At 41.6% G+C, this 20,769-nt stretch overlaps 1 protein-coding gene across 4 annotated transcripts in view; it reads left to right on the forward strand.

Annotated features, from left to right (window-relative positions):
* Ppp3cc (protein phosphatase 3 catalytic subunit gamma) overlaps window positions 1-20,769 on the forward strand; it is a 73,858-nt gene that overhangs the window by 21,170 nt on the left and 31,919 nt on the right. For all 4 annotated transcript variants that reach the window (XM_052732828.1, XM_052732830.1, XM_052732829.1 and 1 more), the window contains 3 exons: window positions 2,247-2,444; window positions 2,981-3,105; window positions 12,017-12,128. In XM_052732828.1, the coding sequence (XP_052588788.1) occupies window positions 2,247-2,444; window positions 2,981-3,105; window positions 12,017-12,128 (435 nt within the window). The remainder of the gene's footprint in view (window positions 1-2,246; window positions 2,445-2,980; window positions 3,106-12,016; window positions 12,129-20,769) is intronic.

The following is a 20,769-nucleotide window of genomic DNA, read 5'->3' on the forward strand; positions in this document are numbered from 1 at the left end:
AGTGCATTTTTTTATGTTTCTGCTCTCACTGTAGATCTAAGAATAGTAAGCAGTAACCATGCCATAGCCTAGATGTTAAACTGTCTTGGAATATCCTCTACTAGAAAATTCTTAGTATATTGCCTTTTAAAAAAAATCTATTTATTTCCTATTATCTTGTGTGTATAGGCATTTCACCTTCATGTTTATATGTTCACATGCATGCCTGGTGCCCTTGGTGGTCAGATGAAGGCATCAGATCCTTCCTGGAGTTATAGATGGTTGTAATCTACCATGTGGATGCTGGGAATTGAACCCAGGTCCTCTGCAAGAAGCAGCAGGTGTTCTTAACTGCTGAGACATCTATCTAGCCCCAGTATATTACCTTTTAATTCATCCTCACTCAAAGTTTTCAGGACACAGGATGAAAGCACCCAGATTTTTTTCCCCTTCAGAATGTATTGTGAATGACCTCTAGCCCTGTGCCAGTTCTTAGTCAAGTCCTTGTTTCTCTTTGAGAACTCAAGAGTTGAGATATTACTGGCTACATTTTTATCAATATTCTGGTTTTCCATGTTCCATATTAAAGCTCAGCATACAGCACTCTAGGGTCTCTGTAGCTTATGGCTCCAAACTCTTCTAAATTCCTCTTGCAAACCACTTCTGAGGTCTAAGAACCCCATGGCCAAGTAGTCATAGTAATAGCCCCACTTCTCAGTACCAATTTTCATATAGTCAGGATTTTATAGAAGAACAAAGCCAATAAAATAGGCATATATATTATAAAAGGAGATCTGTTAGGTTGACTTATGTAATAGGGGCCAGTGGTGGTCATCTGGGAACTCAGTAGCTGCTCAGTCCATGAAGCTAGATGCCTTAGCAGTATCCATGGAAGAGACAGTGCTGGGAAGCTGAGGACACTAGACTCTGGTGGCCACAGTAGCAATAGATGCTCTGCTCAGGAAGACATGACGGTGGGCAAGGCAGGTGCAGACTGCCTTTCCCTTGGGCCACTTTTTTTTTTTTTTTTTGGTTTTTCGAGACAGGGTTTCTCTGTGTAGCTTTGCGCCTTTCCTGGAACTCACTTGGTAGCCCAGGCTGGCCTCGAACTCACAGAGATCCGCCTGGCTCTGCCTCCCGAGTGCTGGGATTAAAGGCGTGCGCCACCACCGCCCGGCCCCTTGGGCCACTTTATCCTGGGTTTCCTGTTGGAGCGTGCCACTGCCTTCTCTACAAGCACCTTCACAGATACAATGCGAGGTCTGTCTTCTTTGTGATTTTAAGTCTCGTCAAATTGACAAGATTAACCTTTACACTCTGAATAATGTCTTCATGTGGAAGAGCTTATGTGGATTTTTATAGTTGCAAAAGAAAACAGTCAAAAATCAAGGCATCAAGGTAGCAGGTTACAACAGAGTTATAGGTCTTAGATGTTATCTGAATGAAAGTCTTAGCTTTGGGGTTGGTGGAAGCTAGCAGCCTGCTAAATTAATGCAGCCCAAAGGTTTTACCTGATAGTTCAAAGTTATGTTAGGTCAAACATTGAAAGTGGGCACTAAATGGCTATAAGGTCCTATATTGCCTAGTTTGGCTTTGAACTCTCTTTATATCTGAGGATGACCTCGAACTTCTGTTCCAATTGCCTCTACATTCCAGGTAATGGGATTGCAAATGGGAGCCACCAGGCCTGTTTTATGTGATACTGGGGATTGAACCCAGGGCTTTGTCCATTCAAGGGAAGTACTCCACCAACTCAGCTACATCTTCAGTCATCTACTTTATTAAAACACATATTTGTTGCAGCCATTCATTTATATTCTCTCTTTATGCATGCATGCGTGCGTGTGTGCATTGCATGCATGTATGACATAAATGTACAGACTTGGGATATGACTTGAACTGTGACTGTTTTAAAATTAGAATTACCAATTCTGATACACAGTGTCTTAGAATGTTTTTTACATTATTTTAATACTATGAAGTTATTGGGTTCATCTATCTATCTATCTATCTATCTATCTATCTATCTATCTATCTATCTTGGTTTTTCAAGACAGGGTTTTTCTGTGTAGTTTTGGTGCCTGTCCTGAATCTCGCTCTATAGACCAGGCTGGCCTCGAACTCACAGAGATCCACCTGGCTCTGCCTCCCGAGTGCTGGGATTAAAGGCGTGCACCACTGCCACCTGGCCTAGTTTATTTTTAAAAGTATGTTTGTGATTGTTATATGTGCCTTTAAAATTTTTACATTATTTTTTGTCTTTTTAGCTGTCCCCTTTCCTCCAACCCAACGGCTAACTTTGAAGGAAGTATTTGAGAATGGGAAACCTAAATCAGATGTTTTGAAAAACCATTTGATAAAAGAAGGCCGGGTGGAAGAGGAGGTAGCCTTAAAGATAATCAATGATGGGGCTGCCATCCTGAGGCAAGAGAAGACTATGATAGAAGTGGATGCTCCAATCACAGGTATGAAATGCATTTGCACGGTGGCCCTTAGATTTGCACTAATTTTGAGAAATGACCACAAAAATGAGTGTGATAAATATTTCTAGGAATTTTGAAGCAATCTCAAGGTTGGCTAGAATGACTTTTGTTCCTTAAAAAACAACATAAGGGGCTCAAGCTTGGTGGTTAAGATCACATACTACTCTTGCAGAGGACCAGATTTTCCTTCTGAGTGTCTGGCGTGTGGTTCACAACCATTGTAACTCCAGCTATAGGGAGAATCCCACACCTTTGGCTTTTGTGGACACCTGCACTCATATACATACCCATGCACAGACAGACAGATACACACATACACACACACACACTTAAAAATTAAGTACACTATTAACTGTAATATCTCTAGGTTGGGTATTTAGTACTGATTGAGTGACTAATTATACAGAAGTCCAATCAAAAGACAAAGTGATTGAATTAAAAGTTAAACTTGGACCCTGTTGCTCTAATGTCCTTTTCCTTCTAATTCATAATTTTCACCTCATGTCTTTCTTCCCTAGTGTGTGGTGATATTCATGGACAATTCTTTGACCTGATGAAGTTGTTTGAAGTTGGGGGATCACCTAGTAATACTCGCTACCTCTTTCTGGGTGACTATGTGGACAGAGGCTATTTCAGTATAGAGGTAAAATTAACCTGGCTCTGCTGACCTATCGTGTCACCTTCTACTAAGATCTGCTCTCCATTCCTTCACAGATGAGATTAAGATCTGAACACTGGCAGAATTTGTCCACTTGTTACGTTTGACTTTTACTAATAGAGAAATGTCTTATTTTATTTTAAAAACAATCTTTTTTTAAACCTATAGAAAACCTATCATATGGAAGGCTGTATTAAGCTAGTTTTGAAAATAAGTATTTGCTAAGTTTTCCTTGTTGAAGATGCTGTCTGGGCGATATAGAAGGGACAGACATAGCTTTTCACTCTAAACAGTGTCTGGTTAGCTAATCTTAACTAGAAGACTGCAGCCAACTCTTAGGTGAACTTCCTGTGAGAACTTGGCATCGGGGAGCTCATTACAGGCGGGAATTCTGGTCCTGTTGCACGTGGCAGACAGTAACATTCACCAGAAGGCAAAACATGAAGCGGAGCTAATAAAAACTGACAATTCCTTTATATATTTTAGGAAATAGATGATGGAAATACGAGTAGAATTAAAAACAAGCCGGGCAGTGGTGGCGCACGCCTTTAATCCCAGCACTCGGGAGGCAGAGCCAGGCGGATCTCTGTGAGTTCGAGGCCAGCCTGGGCTACCAAGTGAGTTCCAGGAGAGGCGCAAAGCTACACAGAGAAACCCTGTCTCGAAAAACCAAAAAAAAAAAAAAAAAAAAAAAAAAACACAAATATATGCTTTTGTGTGTAAGCATAAACTTACTTTGGGACCTAATTCATGCTTAAGTGCCATGCAGTTACAGCACATTCATGTTTCATTAGTATCCTGTGTTTACATCCACAAGGAAGGGATCCTTTTTGAAGAAGTCATCATCATCAATTTTGTAATATGCCCCAGAAAAACCACGAGATGGCAAATTCTATAGTGTTCTAGTGACTTTAGGCTGTGTGCTCTTCACAGCACGAGAGTTCACTGTACTAGTTTGCTCCTGGTAGAGAAAGGTTTTTCTTAAATGTGACTCATCTGTCTTACCCAGTGTTCAAAGAAGAGTCAGTTCTGAAGTCCCAGGAAGAATGAACAATAAAATATTTCTATTTTACTCTTCAGTTAAATGGCAGTGTAGGGAGCTAGGGATGCAATTTAGTGACATGGTGCTTGCCTAGCATGCACAAGGCCCTGAGTTTAGTTCTCAGGTCTGCAAAAGAGGGTGGGAGTAGACATTCTAAGTCTGAAAAGTTCAGTTTTATCTGCTACTGCCTCTAATTCCTTTAGTGTCAGATTGAGAAGGACAAGGGTTGACGCTGTAGATTTAGACACTAAGTCCACCTTACTGCTGTGCCTTGTCCTGCTGCTCAGTGGCACTCATGGATGTCCTCTAGGTACTGGGTGAGTGGAGGTCATGCTTCTAGACTTTGTCATTGAAAGCTTTCCCCATGGTCAGCACATCATCTCAGTAGGGAGTGGCCAAAAGGGTGGGTGTTTAAAAGGCACACTGGGTTTATTTCTTTATGGGTTTGTTAGCACGAGATGATTTAAGAGGCAGAAGAGAAGAATACAGAATGTTTTCAATAATTTATCATTGTTTTACTTAATGAAATGTATTGTTGTTGCTGTTTTTGTTTTTATGTAGGCAGTGTTGCATGTGACTTAGATTGGCCTCAAACTTGCTATATAGCTGAGGATGACTTTGAACTTCTGATCCTCCTTGTCATGCTTCCTTGATATTTATGTAGTGCTGAAGATGGAACCCTGGACTTTGTGCATGCTAGGGAAATGCTCCACCAACTGTGCTACATCCCTATCCCCTGGAGCAGCTTATTAAACATAAATATTGGGGCTGGAGAAATAGCTCAGCTGTTAAGAACACAGACTGCTTTTGCAAAGGACCCGGGTTCAGTTCCCAGTATCCACATCTTCTTGTGGCTCACAACCATTTTAACTCTTGCTCTGGAAAAGATGAGACATTTCTGGCCTCCATGGGCACCTGATCTCATGTGCACACAGACACAGATAGATGCATAATTAAAAATAAAATCTTAAGTGTGACAAAATATCGTTTAATTATTTATTACTATCACTTATATAATTTAAAAATAGACTTTTAAAGTTATAATTTTATTTATATTTTGGTCCTGGGGATTAAACCCAGCCTAAATTCTCCCACTCAGCACTTGGGCTTTGTTTCATCTTGGAGGCAGGTGTCTTTATGTTCCCTAAGCTGCTCTTTTCTTCCTTTCTTTAGAGACATGGTTTCTCTTTGTAGCCTTGACTGTCCTGGAACTTGCTGTGTAGGCTCGGTTGGTCTTGAATTTATGCTTCAGCCTCACCATAGCTAGAACATTGCTCTCCTCTGGCTCTAGTTCCTGGTTTTTAAATAGTTTCAATTCATTGATACAATTACTCAATTACATTTTAAAATCCACAGTGAGCTTTGTACCTATATACCATTTTCAGGAAATTGTGTTACATGTTTTTCCCCTCCTTTATCAATAATTTCCTGAGTACCAACTTTCTAACAGGCTGTAAAGATAAAATAAGACTAAATTTCAGGTGGAGGATGTCACTCAGCAGTAGAACACTTTTCTAGCATACATGAGTTTCTGAGTTACAGCCCCATCTTCACGCAGAAAGAATAAGATTCATATTCTCTGCAGGAGTTTGCCAAAGGTTTCCTTGTTGAATAAATCTTTCTGTATAATAGAAGTGTTCCTGTAATTAGCAGTAATAATTTTCATATTTAAACCTTACCTGGGAAGCTAGTAAGATGGTTTAGTGGGTTAAAGCATGTACTGTTATTTTTTTTAATATTTATTTAACTTATTTTATGTGCATTGGTGTGAAGGTGTCAGATCCCCAGAACTGAAGTTACAGACACTTGTGAGCTGCAGTGTGGGTGCTGGGAATTGAACCTGGGTCCTCTGGAAGAGCAGCCAGTGCTCTTAACCGCTGAGCCATCTCTCCAGTCCCATATGTACTGTTCTTGCCAAGGACCCTAGTTTGGTTCTCAACACACATATCAGGCAGTTCACAACTGCCTGTAACTCCAGCTCCAAGGGATCCAAGTAACTCCTCTTTGGGCACCTGCCCTCATGTGCATATTCTTACACAAAGGCATGCACATACACACGTAATTAAAAATAATAAAGATAAATCTTAAAGAGCTAGCCTAGTCTCTTGATATATAATAGGCACCCAGTTTGTTAAGTGAATGAATATTAATAAATTGTAGTTTGTATTTGACTTTGATATTTGATGATTTTTTTAACTGAAATTTTTTTTAATAACTTAAAACATAAATGAATTGAAAGTTTTAGGTACAGTGGTGATTTAATTCTTTTTCTTTTTAAGATATTATTTACTTTTATTTTATGTGTATAAATGTTCCCTGAATGTATTTAAGTACATGCCTGGTGCCCAAGAAGGTCAGAAGACAGCATGAGATGCCTGGAACTGGAGTTGTAGGAGAATGTGAACCTCCATATGTGGGTCCTGGAAACTGCACTCGGGTCCTCTACAAGAGCAATAAATGCTCTTAACTGCTGAGTCATCTCTCCAGCCACCACCCGCTCCCAGTTTTTTTGAGATAGCATCTCATATAGCCAAAGCCCCAAACTTGTTATGTAGCTAAGGCTAACCTTGAACTCCTGATGTTCCTGTCTCCACCTCCCAAGTGCTAAGAGGGAGTATAAGCATAAACCACTATGTGGTTTTTAGTTTTTGGACATTATCTTTAAAATTTTTACTTTGGGGGCTGAAAAAATGGCTTAGTGGTTAAGAGCTTGTACTGTTCTTGCAGAGGACCAGAGTTCTGTTCCGAGCACCCGTATCAGATGGTCCTCAACTGCCTGTAACAACAACTCCAAGAATTTCAACACCTTACATGCACATACCATACCCTGATGCACGTACACATAATTAAAATGTTTTAATTTTTTAATTTTATTTAAACATTTTTAATTTGTGTGTGAGAGAGAGGGGTGGGGTGGGGAGACATGCCACTTGTGTACAAGTGCCTGTGGGGCAGAAGAGGGTTTCAGATTCCCTTGGAGCTAGAGTTACAGGCACTGTGGAGCTGCATGATGAGGGAGCTGGATAGTGAACTCAGGTTCTCTGAAGAGCAGCTCGCACTCTGACCTGCTGAGCATCTCTCCAGCCGTTGTCATTTTCTTTCTCATTTTCTTCGGGAGCTGGAGAGGAAACCAGTCCCTCCCACACCACACTTAGCTACTGTACTGCTGAGCTATTCCCTTGCCCTCAACTTTTTGTTGGTTGTTGCAATCTTTTATATGTATTTTTTAATATTCTAAGTCCTATTTATTTAATTTATTTATTTTATGAGTATGAGTGTTTTACCTGCATGTATGTCTGTATATTATATGTGTGCAAATGCCCACAGAAGTCAGAAGAGGAAGTCAGACCCCAGGGACTGGAGTTACAGGTGGCTTTAAGCCACTGTGGGGAGGCTGGAACTGAATCTGGGTCCTCTGCCAGATAAGCAAGTGCTCTTAACTGCTGAGCCGTCTTTCCAGCCCCTTGTATGCATTTTTAAAAAGAAAATTAGGACTACCACGGGTATTCCTTTTGTAATCTTTTCCACTCAACATCATATTAAAAGCATTTTTGTCACTAATTTTTCTACAAAGGCTTATAATTAGTGGCATAAATGCCATAATTTATTTTTACCATTCCTTTAGTGTTGGGTAAATAGGCTTATAGACGGTTGCTTAGCACCTTTTCCTCCTCTTTCCTTAGTAACAAAAGCCCTGTTTTGTTCCAGAAAGTAGGACTAGGATTGCAAGGGGAATTTCAGACTCAGGAAGGAAGGCTTTTATCCCAAGCCAGGGACGACTCTGATTGGTCTGAATCATTAAGGCAGATCCAGTTCCCGACCCTTTGGTCAGCCTAAGGACAAGCATCGGCCCCTTCTGCTCACTCTCCTGTCGACAGCTCTCTAGCACCGTTCTTGCTTCTGTTTGCGTGTCTGTCTTCCGGACACCTTTCTATATGAAAAGGCTCTAGAAAAGTTAAAACTTGGAGGTTTCTTTAACTTTGTTTGCAGAATCTCTGAAAGCCCAGACTGGCCTTGAATTCACTGTGAAGCCAAGGTGGCTTGTGAACTCCTGTTTCCTCTGTGTCTGCCTTCTCTGTGCTGTGGGTGCAGGGTAAAGCTTTTGGACATCTATTCCACCCTGTCATTTCAAATGTGGACGTGTGTCCTGAGGCAGCCATTTCATGACTGTGAGGACTGTGAAGTGGGACTAAGGGTGAAAAGCAGATCTTTTGTGAATGACAGAATGATGAGTAGCAGGAGGGGGCTTGCTTTCTCTGTGACAGTGCTGAGACCATCACCAAACATCTGTCCCCCCACACCCTTTGTGAGAATGCTACATGGCTTTGTAGCTATGTCCTGGTGTGTGTGTGCTTGCATGCATGCCTATAGAGGTCAAAGGACAACTTGTAGGAGTCGGTTCTCTCCACTCCGTGAGTCCCAAGAATTGAGCTCAGGTTGTTGGGTTAGGCAGCAGATTCCTTGACCCACTGAGTTCTCTCTCAGGCCCAGTTGATTGGATTTTGCATCACTGTACTGAAAGTGGTACAGGCTTATTTTCCACTTGGTTCTGTACATTGCTGAACTTAGTGTCTTAGTGAATATACCTTTAATTAAAAAAAAAAACTATTACTGTATGGGGGTGAGGTGGGTGGGTGTGCATGCCACAGTGTGCATGTAGAGGACAGAGGACCATCTTGTAGAGGTTATGTCCTTTTACCTTCATGCAAGTTCTTGGGATTGAACTCAGGTCACCAGACTTACACAGCAAGCTCTTTTACCCACCGGTCCTCTCACTTTGATATATCTCTAATAGCATGTCTGACTTTTCCTTAAATCAAATTCTTAAAAGTTCTTGATTTTCTGTTGAGGGGCAGGAGCATATTATTTGTTTACCATCCATGAAGCTGAAATCAGAGTAAAAGGGTAAAGGGAGATGGGAAGAACTAGTAGATGGATCAGTCAGGGCAGGACTTTCAGAGACAGCACCTTTGGTTAGAAACTGGAATGACCTTCAAGAGCAAGCACAGGTAAGTGGAGAGTCCAGTCTACGCAGAGGGCATAGCCACTGGGAAAGCTCAATGGCAGGAACGGCCCAGGTAGTAACAAGGCTAGGGTAGTGAGCACAACCATGAGTAAGGGGATTAGGAGGTGTAGCAGAGGGACAGACAGAGGTTAGGTGTCGGCAGACCTTGCAAACCTAGCCAGGGAGTTAACGTTCATTCCAAATGTGTTATGAAGCTGCTGGGTTATTATTTTAGTTGCTATTGTGTTTTTATGGGTTGGGGGACTCTAAGAGGAGTAGCACATATTTGTGTCTCAGAACAATTACGCTGACTGTTTTATAGTAAACTGACTGCTGGAGCCTAGGGCAGGTAGAGAGACCCCAGTTAGGAATCATAGTATAGTTTGAGTCCTTGTGTCTGAAATGCTTGTTTCTTTTTGCAGAGGTTTTCAGGTACTAAAGCATTTGATTTGCATAGACTTCACCAGTGGAGCATCCCTCATCCAAAAGTAAAATCTGAAATACTCCAAAGTCAAATCTTTTGGAGTATCATGTTGACACAAAGTTTCAGATTTTGGAATTTATAATCAGTCTGTAACATGGATAAGAGATACCAGTAACAGACAAAACAGTCCTTCTCCTTTTTTATAGTGTCATGGTATTGCTTAGCCTGTATATGTGTGTGTGTGTGTGTGTGTGTGTGTGTGTGTGTGTGTGTGTGTGTGTGTGTGTGTGTGTGTGTGTGAGAGAGAGAGAGAGAGAGAGAGAGAGAGAGAGAGAGAGAGAGAGCACAAATGTTCATGTAGGTGATTGCCAATATTTTGCTGTGACAGTGTTGTAGCATGTTCACATATTTTCATATTGGTGGAAATGCGTGACTTAAAAATGGGTCAAGAGTTAAGTAAATAATGTAGTTTTGTCAGGTTTTGCTGCATTGTCTTTACCATGCAATTTCTTTTCTTTTCTTTATATCTATTTATTTTATGTATATTAGTGTTGACCAGCATGTATATGTGTGCACCATGAATGTGGCTGGTACCCTAGAAGTCAGAAGAGGGCACCAGATCCCCTGGAACTGGAGTTCTAGATGGTTGTGAATCAGCATGTGGGTGCTGGGAACTGAGCCCAGGTCCTCTGGAAGAGCACTGAGTGCTTTTACTGCTGAGCCGTCCTCAAGCCCCAGTGTCCCTTCCTTTTCACACAGTGAAACATGTTTGTGTCTTCTTGCCTGTGGATCTCGTCATTCAATTTCTTTCCTACAGCCACGCCTCCTTCTAGGACTTCTTTTCAGTGCGTAGATCACCTGTTCTTTGTCACCTGTCGGGTGCCATGTGACGTTAGAGCTAACTTCATTGTTTGAAATGGCATCTGACCCCAGACCTGTTTATTTAAAGGCTCATCATTACTTCAATGGTCTTATTTTTTGTTTTTATGAGGCAAGATTTTATACTTGGCTGATATACTGGCTATATATACTGGCTAGCCTCCAGTTCAAGGCAGTCCCCCTGCTTTAGCCCACTCAGTGCTGGGACTCCAGGCATGAGCTACCATACACAGCTTTCACCTGGTGATTTGTGATGCCACTTTTATTGTATACAGATATTCGTGTGAATGTGGATCCGTTTCTGGACTGTGATAAAATACTGGTAAATATTGTGGCACACAAGTTTTTTATATTATTTTTAATGAGCTTAAGTTTTATTATGTGACCAGGCTGGTCTAGAACTCCTTATGTAGTCTAACCTAGCCTTGAATTCATGATCCTTTGCTGGAGTACAGGGATGACAGACCTGTGCTACCGTGTCTACTAAGGACATTGTGGGGTTTTTGTTGTTGTCGTTTTGAGACAGTGTGTCACATAGCCTAAGCTGCTTCTGTTTACTGTGTAGCCGAGGTTGACCTTGAACTATTGGTTCCTTACAGATTTTTCTGCTTCAGCCTCTGAAGTATTAGTATTATGGGTTTGGGACATTATGTTTTATTTATGGGTGCTGGGATTCAAACTCAGAACCTTGTGCATGCTAAGTGGACACTCTACCAACTGAGCTATATCCCTAGCTTTTTGTTGCTGTTCTATATGTAATTTTTTTTTAGTTTTTTTTTAGTTTTTCGAGACAGGGTTTCTCTGTGTGGCTCTGGCCATCCTAGAACTTGCTCTGTAGACCAGGCTGACCTTGAACTCACAGAGATCCGCCTCCCTCTGCCTCTGCCTCCTGAGTGCTGGGATTAAAGGTGTGCGCCAAGGCATGCACCACCACCGCCCGGCTTTAAATGAAATTTTTATACCATGGTACCCTATTTCAAATTTTTATATAAAAGCTTGTTCATTTATGTATTCAATTTTATATCCTATTTTGCTAAATTCTTCTATTATTTAAGCTCCTTTTAGTATTGATTTTTCTGTTTTCTTTTCAGTTATACAATTATGTCATTATGTATACATTATGTACACATAATGATACTTTAAATTTTCTCTTTACCCATTCTGAAGCCTTTACTTCATTTCATTTGTCTAATTATATTGGCTAACACCTCTATTGTAACATTGAACACTGACAGACAGTTAAGAATCTTGCCTTGTTCTTGGTCCTAGTGTTTTCCATCGTAAAACAGTGATGCAGATTTTAGGACTGTAGTATGTATGTCGGTGACTTTGCCCAGAGTTCACAGTGTTCAGATACTTAGGAGAGATTTTCGTGAAGGCTATTCTACCAAATTTAAGGGTAACATGTGAAAGCTAGAAGAGTACATTTTCAGCTGGGGGCTTACAGTGAGATAGACCATATAGCACATCATTTTGATGTAGTCAAATTGTCTTTATGTATTGTCATGGTCATGAAGAACATTTATCCTTTAATTGTGTCTCCTAGTGTGTGCTGTATTTATGGAGTTTAAAGATTAACCATCCTAAAACATTGTTTCTGCTTCGAGGAAATCATGAATGCAGGCATCTTACAGAGTACTTCACCTTCAAACAGGAATGTAAGTATACATCTCTGGAGAATGTTTAGGTATCTCATGTGCTGCCATGCTCAGTTAAGATCATACTTTCAAAATAAAAAGATGAAGCCAGGCTTGGTGGCTCTCGCCCGTAACTCAGTACTTGGGAGGCTGAAGCAGAAGGACCACCACAGGCTTGAAGCCAGCTCGGACTATAGAGTGAGACCCTGTTTAAAAGAAACAGAGAAGAAAAACTAGGTAGCCCTACACTGTTATCAGAGAATGAGTTCCTTTATTCAGTACCCACACATCACTTTACTGATTGATAGATTGGTCTCCATGTGTTCATATTGGGTCTTCTTGCCAGTAGCATCTTGTGTTGGACATGGGGGTGGTTAATGGCAACCTTCTTCCCAGTAGAGCCTGCAAGGAGAGGCAGGCCAGTTATGAAAAGAAATAGTGAGCCAGATTTAGTGGTCATGCCTGTAATCCCAGCACTTGAGAGGTGGAAACAGGATTAGGAATTCAAGGCCAGCCTTGGCTACATGGTGAATTCAAGGTCAGTTTGGGCTACACGAGACCCGCTCTCAAAAAACAAGAACACAAAAAAATTTCCTTAGACACTAAAGTCTGTTGCAAATAAAGGATCTTCAGATCATAACAGCCTCAGAAGCTTACTGAAATAAACACACCATCACATAATGACCAGGAAAGTTTTCAAATTAGATTTACTCTTGGTAGGTATTTGAATTGGTGTCAAGTATTTAGACAGCAATTTTGCAATATTTGTGAAGATTGCAGGTATGCATTCCCTTTGCTCAGTATTTTGACTTGTCAGAATTTATCATGCAGACTGTATACTGATGCTAAAGCACTGTCAGGAGTTCAGTGAGCTCACATATGAATCATGTCACATTTAGCAGGGTCAGAAGTCTGGATCCTGGTAAGTTTTGCTCAGCTGAGATCACGGTATTGTGAGGACTGTGAGAGTCTTCCTCTGAGGTCAGTAGTTGTTTGGAGTCCTTGAAACTGTGGGTTTAAGTTTTTCTTTTCCAGCTAGCTCCTAACTTGGGGGTCACTCTTGGTTTTTAAAGACTACTTTCAGGTTTTTGACATACAGGTCCCATAGGGAGTTCCTAGTGTAGGCATTGGTTTTCTTCTGGCCCAGTTTGAATGAGTCTCTGACTTCTATAGTCAGCTAGCTAGAGGAAGCCTCTGCTCTTTAAACGTTCATGTGCTTGGGCCATGTCCATCCGGGAGAATCTTCCCTTTGCTGTGTAACAGGGAGAGGCTCATCATAGGCAGAGTTTCCATGGACTCAGAAAAAGTGGATGATTATACCAAGTGGAAGCCAGTGTGAGTCATGTTGCAGTTTGCCCAACACAGATTGATGGATGAAAACCAGTAAGATATTTGCTTCTTAAGGATGTTCATGTCAGTGTTAATTATAATCAGAAAAGAATTGTCAATAAAGGGCCGATTAAATACAATATGTTAGTATTGGAGACGGGGTGTGGGTGTGGCTGTTAGAAGATTATTTTTGTGGATCCAGTCTTTCCTTCTACCTTTATGTGGGTTCCCAGGATTAAACTCGGGTCCTCAGGCTTACACAGCAAGTACTTTATCTGCTGAGTCATCTTTCTGGCCCCCAAAGTATTTTTAAAGTGATGCTTGGCCGCTATTTAAATATTAAGGGATCTGCATGTGCTGTCTGGAGAGATGCTCAAATATGCTGTTAGCCGAGAGAAATGGTCTGCTGGCCACGGCCGCTGTGTGCAGAGGGAACCGGCGGCAGTGTGTACTTCTGGGGTGCTGGGTCAGAAGGGCTTACTTTAATGTCCTCTCTAGTACTATTTGAATTATTATTTTTTTTTTTTGCCATCATGTACTACTTAGTAATTTTTTTCCAAGCTGCTAATTTAAAAACTACTCAGTTGGGGACCAAGTATTGGAAGGGCTTTTTATTTGTTTTGTTTTCTTAAAGATGTGATCTTGCTATGTAGGCCTTGCTGACCTCAAACTCACTATATATAGGCTGTCCTCAAACTTTCCTAGGTCCTTTAGTCTCTTGAGTAGATATATGCCACCACTCCTGGCTCTTAACAGACTTTTGTTGTTTTTTGTTTTTGTGTTTGAAGGCTGCGGGTATACTTCAGTGCATGTGAAAGGCCCCGAGTTCAACCCTCAGCACTATAGATAAATATTTTTTTAACGTTTGTTTTTTTATTTTGTGTATGTGCATGGGAATGAGCATGCCCTGGCTTATGTGGAGGCCCTTGAGTCGACTCTTCCTTCTACCATGTGAGTTCTGAGGATTGAATTCTGGTTTGGGCTCAGCAACAAGTGCTGTGTCCCACTGAGCCATTTCACTGGCTCACAAATAGGTTTTTGAAGCACTCCTAGTAACTCAGATGTATGCAATTGATTAAGAATGACTGCAGGGCCAGTGAGATGGCTGAGCACTTGTTCCTGAGCCTAATGGGCTGAGTTCAATCCCCAGGAAGCAGAGAATTGATTCCTTGAAAGTTGTCCTCTGACCTCCACATTTGTGACATTATGTATGTATGTTCATGTGCACACATGATGTAAAAGAAATCAAAGAATGACTGTGCCAATGTCTGAAAAAACTTTCTACTCTTTGTCACCTTCATCTACTTTTAAGGTTGGAAAGTACTTTTCAGTTTCTCTAAAACATCACTGTTTTTGCCTCGAAAATGAAATAATACGTATAAAACAGCTGATAAAGGCCCTGGAATATGCTTGATGGAAGTCAGCTACTTGTACTTAGAATTGAGTAAGTGGCAAGAAAATTGCCTGTGGATGTCCTGTTCTGAGTGAAGTGGGTGTGGTGGTTTTGGTTTTGACTCGGGTCCTCTGCATTGCCAGGCTATGCACAGCAGTTCATTGGACTTAGGCGCAGGCTTCTTGCTTGGTTTGATTTTTAAGGAACATTTACTGTAATCCTCCCACCTATTCTCCCCCTTTAAGCAAAGTTTTCCTTTGTTCTTTTGTGGGTTTTGGTGCTGGAGAGTAAAGTAGATTTCTTTTGTGATCAGCATAATTGGTTCCATAATTGGTTCCACTATTTTTAGAAGATAGAACAATAGGTTCAGGAAATGCTTTGAGCGTCTTATTTTGCCCAGAGCTGCTTACCTCCTGTTTCTGTTTGCTTTCAGTGTGCTTCTCGCTATACTTCAGCCCAGTCACTTCGTCTCCTGTAGAGTGTCTCCCACTTCATTTCTAATGCTGCATGCAAGATGCAGATAAGTCTTGGAGCAAGCATACACATTAAAGTACAAATATGATGTTATTCCTGTATAAGGAAAAACATAGTGTGTTGCATGGGTGCTCACTGATAAGCTGATTTCGCCTATGGGCCACTGTGGCTTTTAGAATCAGAACCATATAATTAATGCTAAGTGGCATCAGTTGCAGAGTGTGCAGCTGCAGGCTTGTTAATGTTTTTAAGGAGTGTGGGCAGAAGCTTTTCTTGTCTCATATCAATATTTGTGTGTGTGTGTGTGTGTGTGTGTGTATGTGTTAACAGTCTTATTTTTACTTTTTACTTTGAGATAGAGTCTAAGTTCCCCAGGTTGGCCTTGTATCTCCTAGCTAGCTGGGATTACAGGCCTGTGTCACCAGGCCTTCATCACATTCATTCTTATTTATACTGGGAGATTTAAATTTGTTTTGTTTTGTTTTTGAGACAGGGTTTCTCTATGTAGCCCTGGCTGTCCTGGAACTCGCTATGTAGACCAGGCTGGCCTCGAACTAACAGAGATCTGCCTGCCTCTGCCTCCCAAGTAATGGAATTAAAGACGTGCGCCACCACTGCTCAGCTGGGAGAGGTGTTTTTAAGACAAGAACTTGTTAGGCTGCCCAGGCTTGCCTTGAATTTGCTACGTAGTCCCTGCTGGCTTCAAACTCTCAGTGAGCCTCCTGCCTCATCCTCCTGAGATTCTAGGCATGTGTTCCCATGCCTGGCTAACATAATTTTTTACATACCATCTTTTTACTGTTATATACTTAGAAAGTAAGAAATCTGGATGTATTGATCCCATCTCATAGTTCTGGATCCAGATTTCTCAGGCAGAGTAGTCTCTTGTTTCATGAACTGTTTTTTGATGGCTTACTGACAAGTTCCCGAAACTCCTGTAATTCCTTAATGAGAACAGTACCGTTACAACAGATTTTTAAAGAACAAATACTGTTGGTTGCAGCATTATTTAGAGTAGCAGATTGGCCTGGCTAGACTGTGGCGTATCCATAAAGTCAAGGGCGGTGTAGTTTGGTTTCTTTTCTTTTTTTTTTTTTTTTGGTTTTTCGAGACAGGGTTTCTCTGTGTAGCTTTGCGCCTCTCCTGGAACTCACTTGGTAGCCCAGACTGGCCTCGAACTCACAGAGATCCGCCTGGCTCTGCCTCCCGAGTGCTGGGATTAAAGGCGTGCGCCACCACCGCCCGGCCTCTTTTCTTTTTTTTAATTATCAAGCTGCTCTTAGAAGGATGACAGAATTTTACCTTACCCTCAGGATTCTTCAGCTAGGCTAGAAAATTCAGTTGGCTCGGCACTGCACACATCTTTAATCCTGCCACAGGAGGCAGAGGCAAGTGGATCTCTGTGGGGACGGGAGGGACAGAGAGAGAAAAGACACAGACGGAGGGGAGTTTTTAGTGAGTGCAAAGAAAAATTAAGAAAATATATGCTCAGTGGCTAGGCGGGTTGTGGTTTCTTATAAATAATGCTGACTCTCAAAACTCTTCCTAGAATTCTTTTAAAATTTTGTTTTATTGCTGTCCATGGATGATGCATGCCTGTAATCCCAGCACTTAGGAGGTGAATTAAGGTCAGATTAGACTATGAGACCTTCTTTTCTTTTAATTACATATAAAAGTTTGTTCCATCCTGTTGTATTATTGGCAATAGTTAAAACTTGTATAAATGTGACCCTGTGGTTGTGATTAGTTCTCCTTTATTTTAGAGAAGTCTTATCCTACAATAGACATTAAATTTTCATGAAAATAAAATTATTATTTTTTTTTTTTTTTGGTTTTTCGAGACAGGGTTTCTCTGTGTAGCTTTGCGCCTCTCCTGGAACTCACTTGGTAGCCCAGGCTGGCCTCGAACTCACAGAGATCTGCCTGGCTCTGCCTCCCGAGTGCTGGGATTAAAGGCGTGTGCCACCACCGCCCGGCTGAAAATAAAATTCTTGAATCAGCTAATTTGACTTTCAGGAATTATAAATTTGGGTATTTAGATTCTGTTTAATTTAAACTGAAAAATAATGTTGTACACAGTGGCACATGTCAGTAATCCCAGAGCTCAGGAGGCTGCTGGTTCTAGGCCAGCCTAAGCTTCATGGCAAGATCCCATGTTGAAAATTCACAGGATAGGGAGGTAACCATTTGGTAGACACTTGCCTAGCATTTTTAAGGCCATGGGTTCCAATTCCTATACTCTGATTAGGAAGAGTTTGTGAGGATGCTTAAGAACATGAACATGTTTGAGTTATGCCACTGATAAGCTTGCAGTTCTGGCCACTGAGCCCAGTTCCCTTCCCTTTTATTTAATTGTGTTTGTATTTATACATGTATTTGTATGTATGTCTGTGCACCACATACATGCCCGGTGCTCTCAGAGGCCAGAAGAGGGCATCCGATATCCTGAAACTGGAGTTCTAGATGGTTGTGAATCAGCATGTGGGTGCTGGGAACTGAGCCCAGGTCCTCTGGAAGAGCACTGAGTGCTTTTACTGCTGAGCTGTCCTCAAGCCCCAGTGTCCCTTCCTTTTCACACAGTGAAACATGTTTGTGTCTTCTTGCCCGTGAATCTCGACATTCAATTTCTTTCCTACAGCCACGCCTCCTCCTAGAACTTCTTTTCAGTGCGTAGATCACCTGTTCTTTGTCACTTGTCGGGTGCCGTGTGATGTTAGAGCTAATTGTACTGTTTGAAATGGCATCTGACCCCAGAGCTATTTCATCAACCTGGAGTTACAGACAGTTGTGAACTAGCATGTGGATGGTGAGGACTGAACCCTGGTTTATTGGCAAGTCATCTAGTGCTCTTAACAGCTGAACCACCTCCAGCTGCCTTCATCAGCTTTTAAGTGAACATAGAAAGGGTATCTCCTTCCTAGGGATTCTGTGAAGATGATCGGTTAACACTCAGTTACAACCACTGTGTGCCAGGCGTGACTACACTTTACACACATCTGAGTGCACTTTAATCCTCACAGCATCATGCCTTGTAGGGGTTATCATTCCCATTATATAGTTGGGAAAACCAAAGCACATAAAATAAAGACATTCTCCCAAGGTTCCAAGCTTAAAGCTAACAGATCTGAGGTCCAAACTGAGAGAGTTAGGTTACAGATCATTTATCTGACCACCGTGCTGGATCAGGAGATTAGCTCACTGATAGGTACTGTGGTCACTATACATATGTATACTCACTATACATCTATAGATATGTATTCATTAGAGAAAATTAGGAAAATATGGCAAAATAGGATTATAGATACTATCTCCTGTCTAATCCCTTAGGGGGAGAAAAAGATAACATATGACCACCTATTTTACTCACATACTAATGCACCATGAATTTCTTTTCCCCTAATTTGGCTTTTGACCTCCTGTTTTAATTTACAGAATGGCTCTCCCCAGATCTGGCATCTGTTTGGAAGTAAGCTAAGGGCTTTTTCCAAGTCATTGTTAGGATGAAAAGCAAGGTGTCAGTACTGGATGGTGGTGTGCAGCATGGAGCACTGTGAAAGGCAAGGTGTCGGTACTGGATGGTGGTGTGGAGCGTGGAGTACTGTGAAAGGCAAGGTGTCAGTACTGGATGGTGGTGTGGAGCGTGGAGTACTGTGAAAGGCAAGGTGTCGGTCCTGAATGGTGGTGTGGAGCGTGGAGTACTGTGAAAGGCAAGGTGTGGGTACTGGATGGTGGTGTGCAGCGTGGAGTACTATGAAAGGCAAGGTGTCGGTACTGGATGGTGGTGTACAGCATGGAGTACTGTGAAAGGCAAGGTGTCGGTACTGGATGATGGTGTGCAGCGTGGAGTACTGTGAAAGGCAAGGTGTCGGTCCTGAATGGTGGTGTGGAGCGTGGAGTACTGTGAAAGGCAAGGTGTGGGTACTGGATGGTGGTGTGCAGCGTGGAGTACTATGAAAGGCAAGGTGTCGGTACTGGATGGTGGTGTACAGCATGGAGTACTGTGAAAGGCAAGGTGTCGGTACTGGATGATGGTGTGCAGCGTGGAGTACTGTGAAAGGCAAGGTGTCGGTACTGGATGGTGGTGTGCAGCGTGGAGTACTGTGAAAGGCAAGGTGTCAGTACTGGATGGTGGTGTGCAGCGTGGAGTACTGTGAAAGGCAAGGTTTGGGTACTGGATGGTGGTGTGGAGCATGGAGGACTATTCCACTTCAACTCTTAACCTATAGGCAGGGTTAGGACTCTTTTATTTAAAGGAATTTCTATTGATGTTGGTAACAAAGGGAGTCTGCCTTTGGATTTTCAGGAGAAAATGTCCAACACTGACCATATATTAAAGATTTTTTTGTTTGCTTTTATTTTGAACAGATGTTATATTTACATCTGGATCTACTTTTGAAATAGCGAAGTAAGACATCTGGATCTACTTTTGAAATAGCAAAATAAGGATGTAACTATAAGAATGTATAAAATTAGTGCTGGGCTGTGGTGGCACACTCCTTTAATCTCAGCACTTAGGAGGCAGAAGCAGGAGGATCTCTCTGAGTTTGAGGCCAGCCTGGTCTACAGAATGAGTTCCAGGACAGCCAGGGCTACACAGAGAAACCCTGTCTTTAAAAAGGAAAAAAAAAAAGGTACAAAACATGGTTCTTACAAACCCCAAGCTCATATTAAAGTAGCGTATGCTATAAAATAAAAGGTTTATCTGCCATTGTGATAAAGTGTGAAAAGAACCCACAGATTCCCTTAAGGCCAAACCCTAATCACACAGTATTTGCCACAAAGAGAAAACCCGGATTTTCATGAATGGAAGGCCTTCTCACTTGAAGTAGTCCATGGTTTACACTTTCCTTTAGGGATCTCTTCTCTTTCTCTTATCTAGTCACTGACTCTGGCCCAGATTAAGACTCACCTTTAATCTCAGCACTCAGGAGGCAGAGGCAGGTGAACCTCTGAGTTAGAGGACAGCCTGGTTTACAGAGAGAGTTCCAGGATAGCCAAGACTATAGAGAAATTCTGTCTCAAAACAACAACAACAAAATAATGAAGTAAAAAATACAAAACAGTTCAATAATCCAAACATTTTTTTGTTGTTGTTTTTGTTTTTTGAGACAGGGTTTCTCTGTGTAGCTTTGGTGCCTGTCCTGGAGCTCACTCTGTAGACCAGGCTGGCCTTGAACTCACAGAGATCCACCTGCCTCTGCCTCCTGAGCGCTGAGATTAAAGGTGTATGCCACCGCCACCCGGCAATCCAAACATTTTTTTTTTACATAAACTATAATAATAATAATAATAATAATAATAATAATAATAATAATAATAATTTACTTACACATCTTTAAAGTAACGAGTAAAAAAGAAGGGACTTGAGAAATGACTCAGTGGCTAAAGCTGTTCTTGTAGAGGGCCGAGGTTCAGTTCCCAGCACCTACATAGCAGCTCACAATGCTCCTGTGTGTACATACGTGT

The sequence above is a fragment of the Peromyscus californicus genome, unplaced genomic scaffold (assembly GCF_007827085.1).
Source record: "Peromyscus californicus insignis strain IS unplaced genomic scaffold, ASM782708v3 Scaffold_12__1_contigs__length_115047231, whole genome shotgun sequence".
Classification (NCBI taxonomy): Eukaryota; Metazoa; Chordata; class Mammalia; order Rodentia; family Cricetidae; genus Peromyscus; species Peromyscus californicus.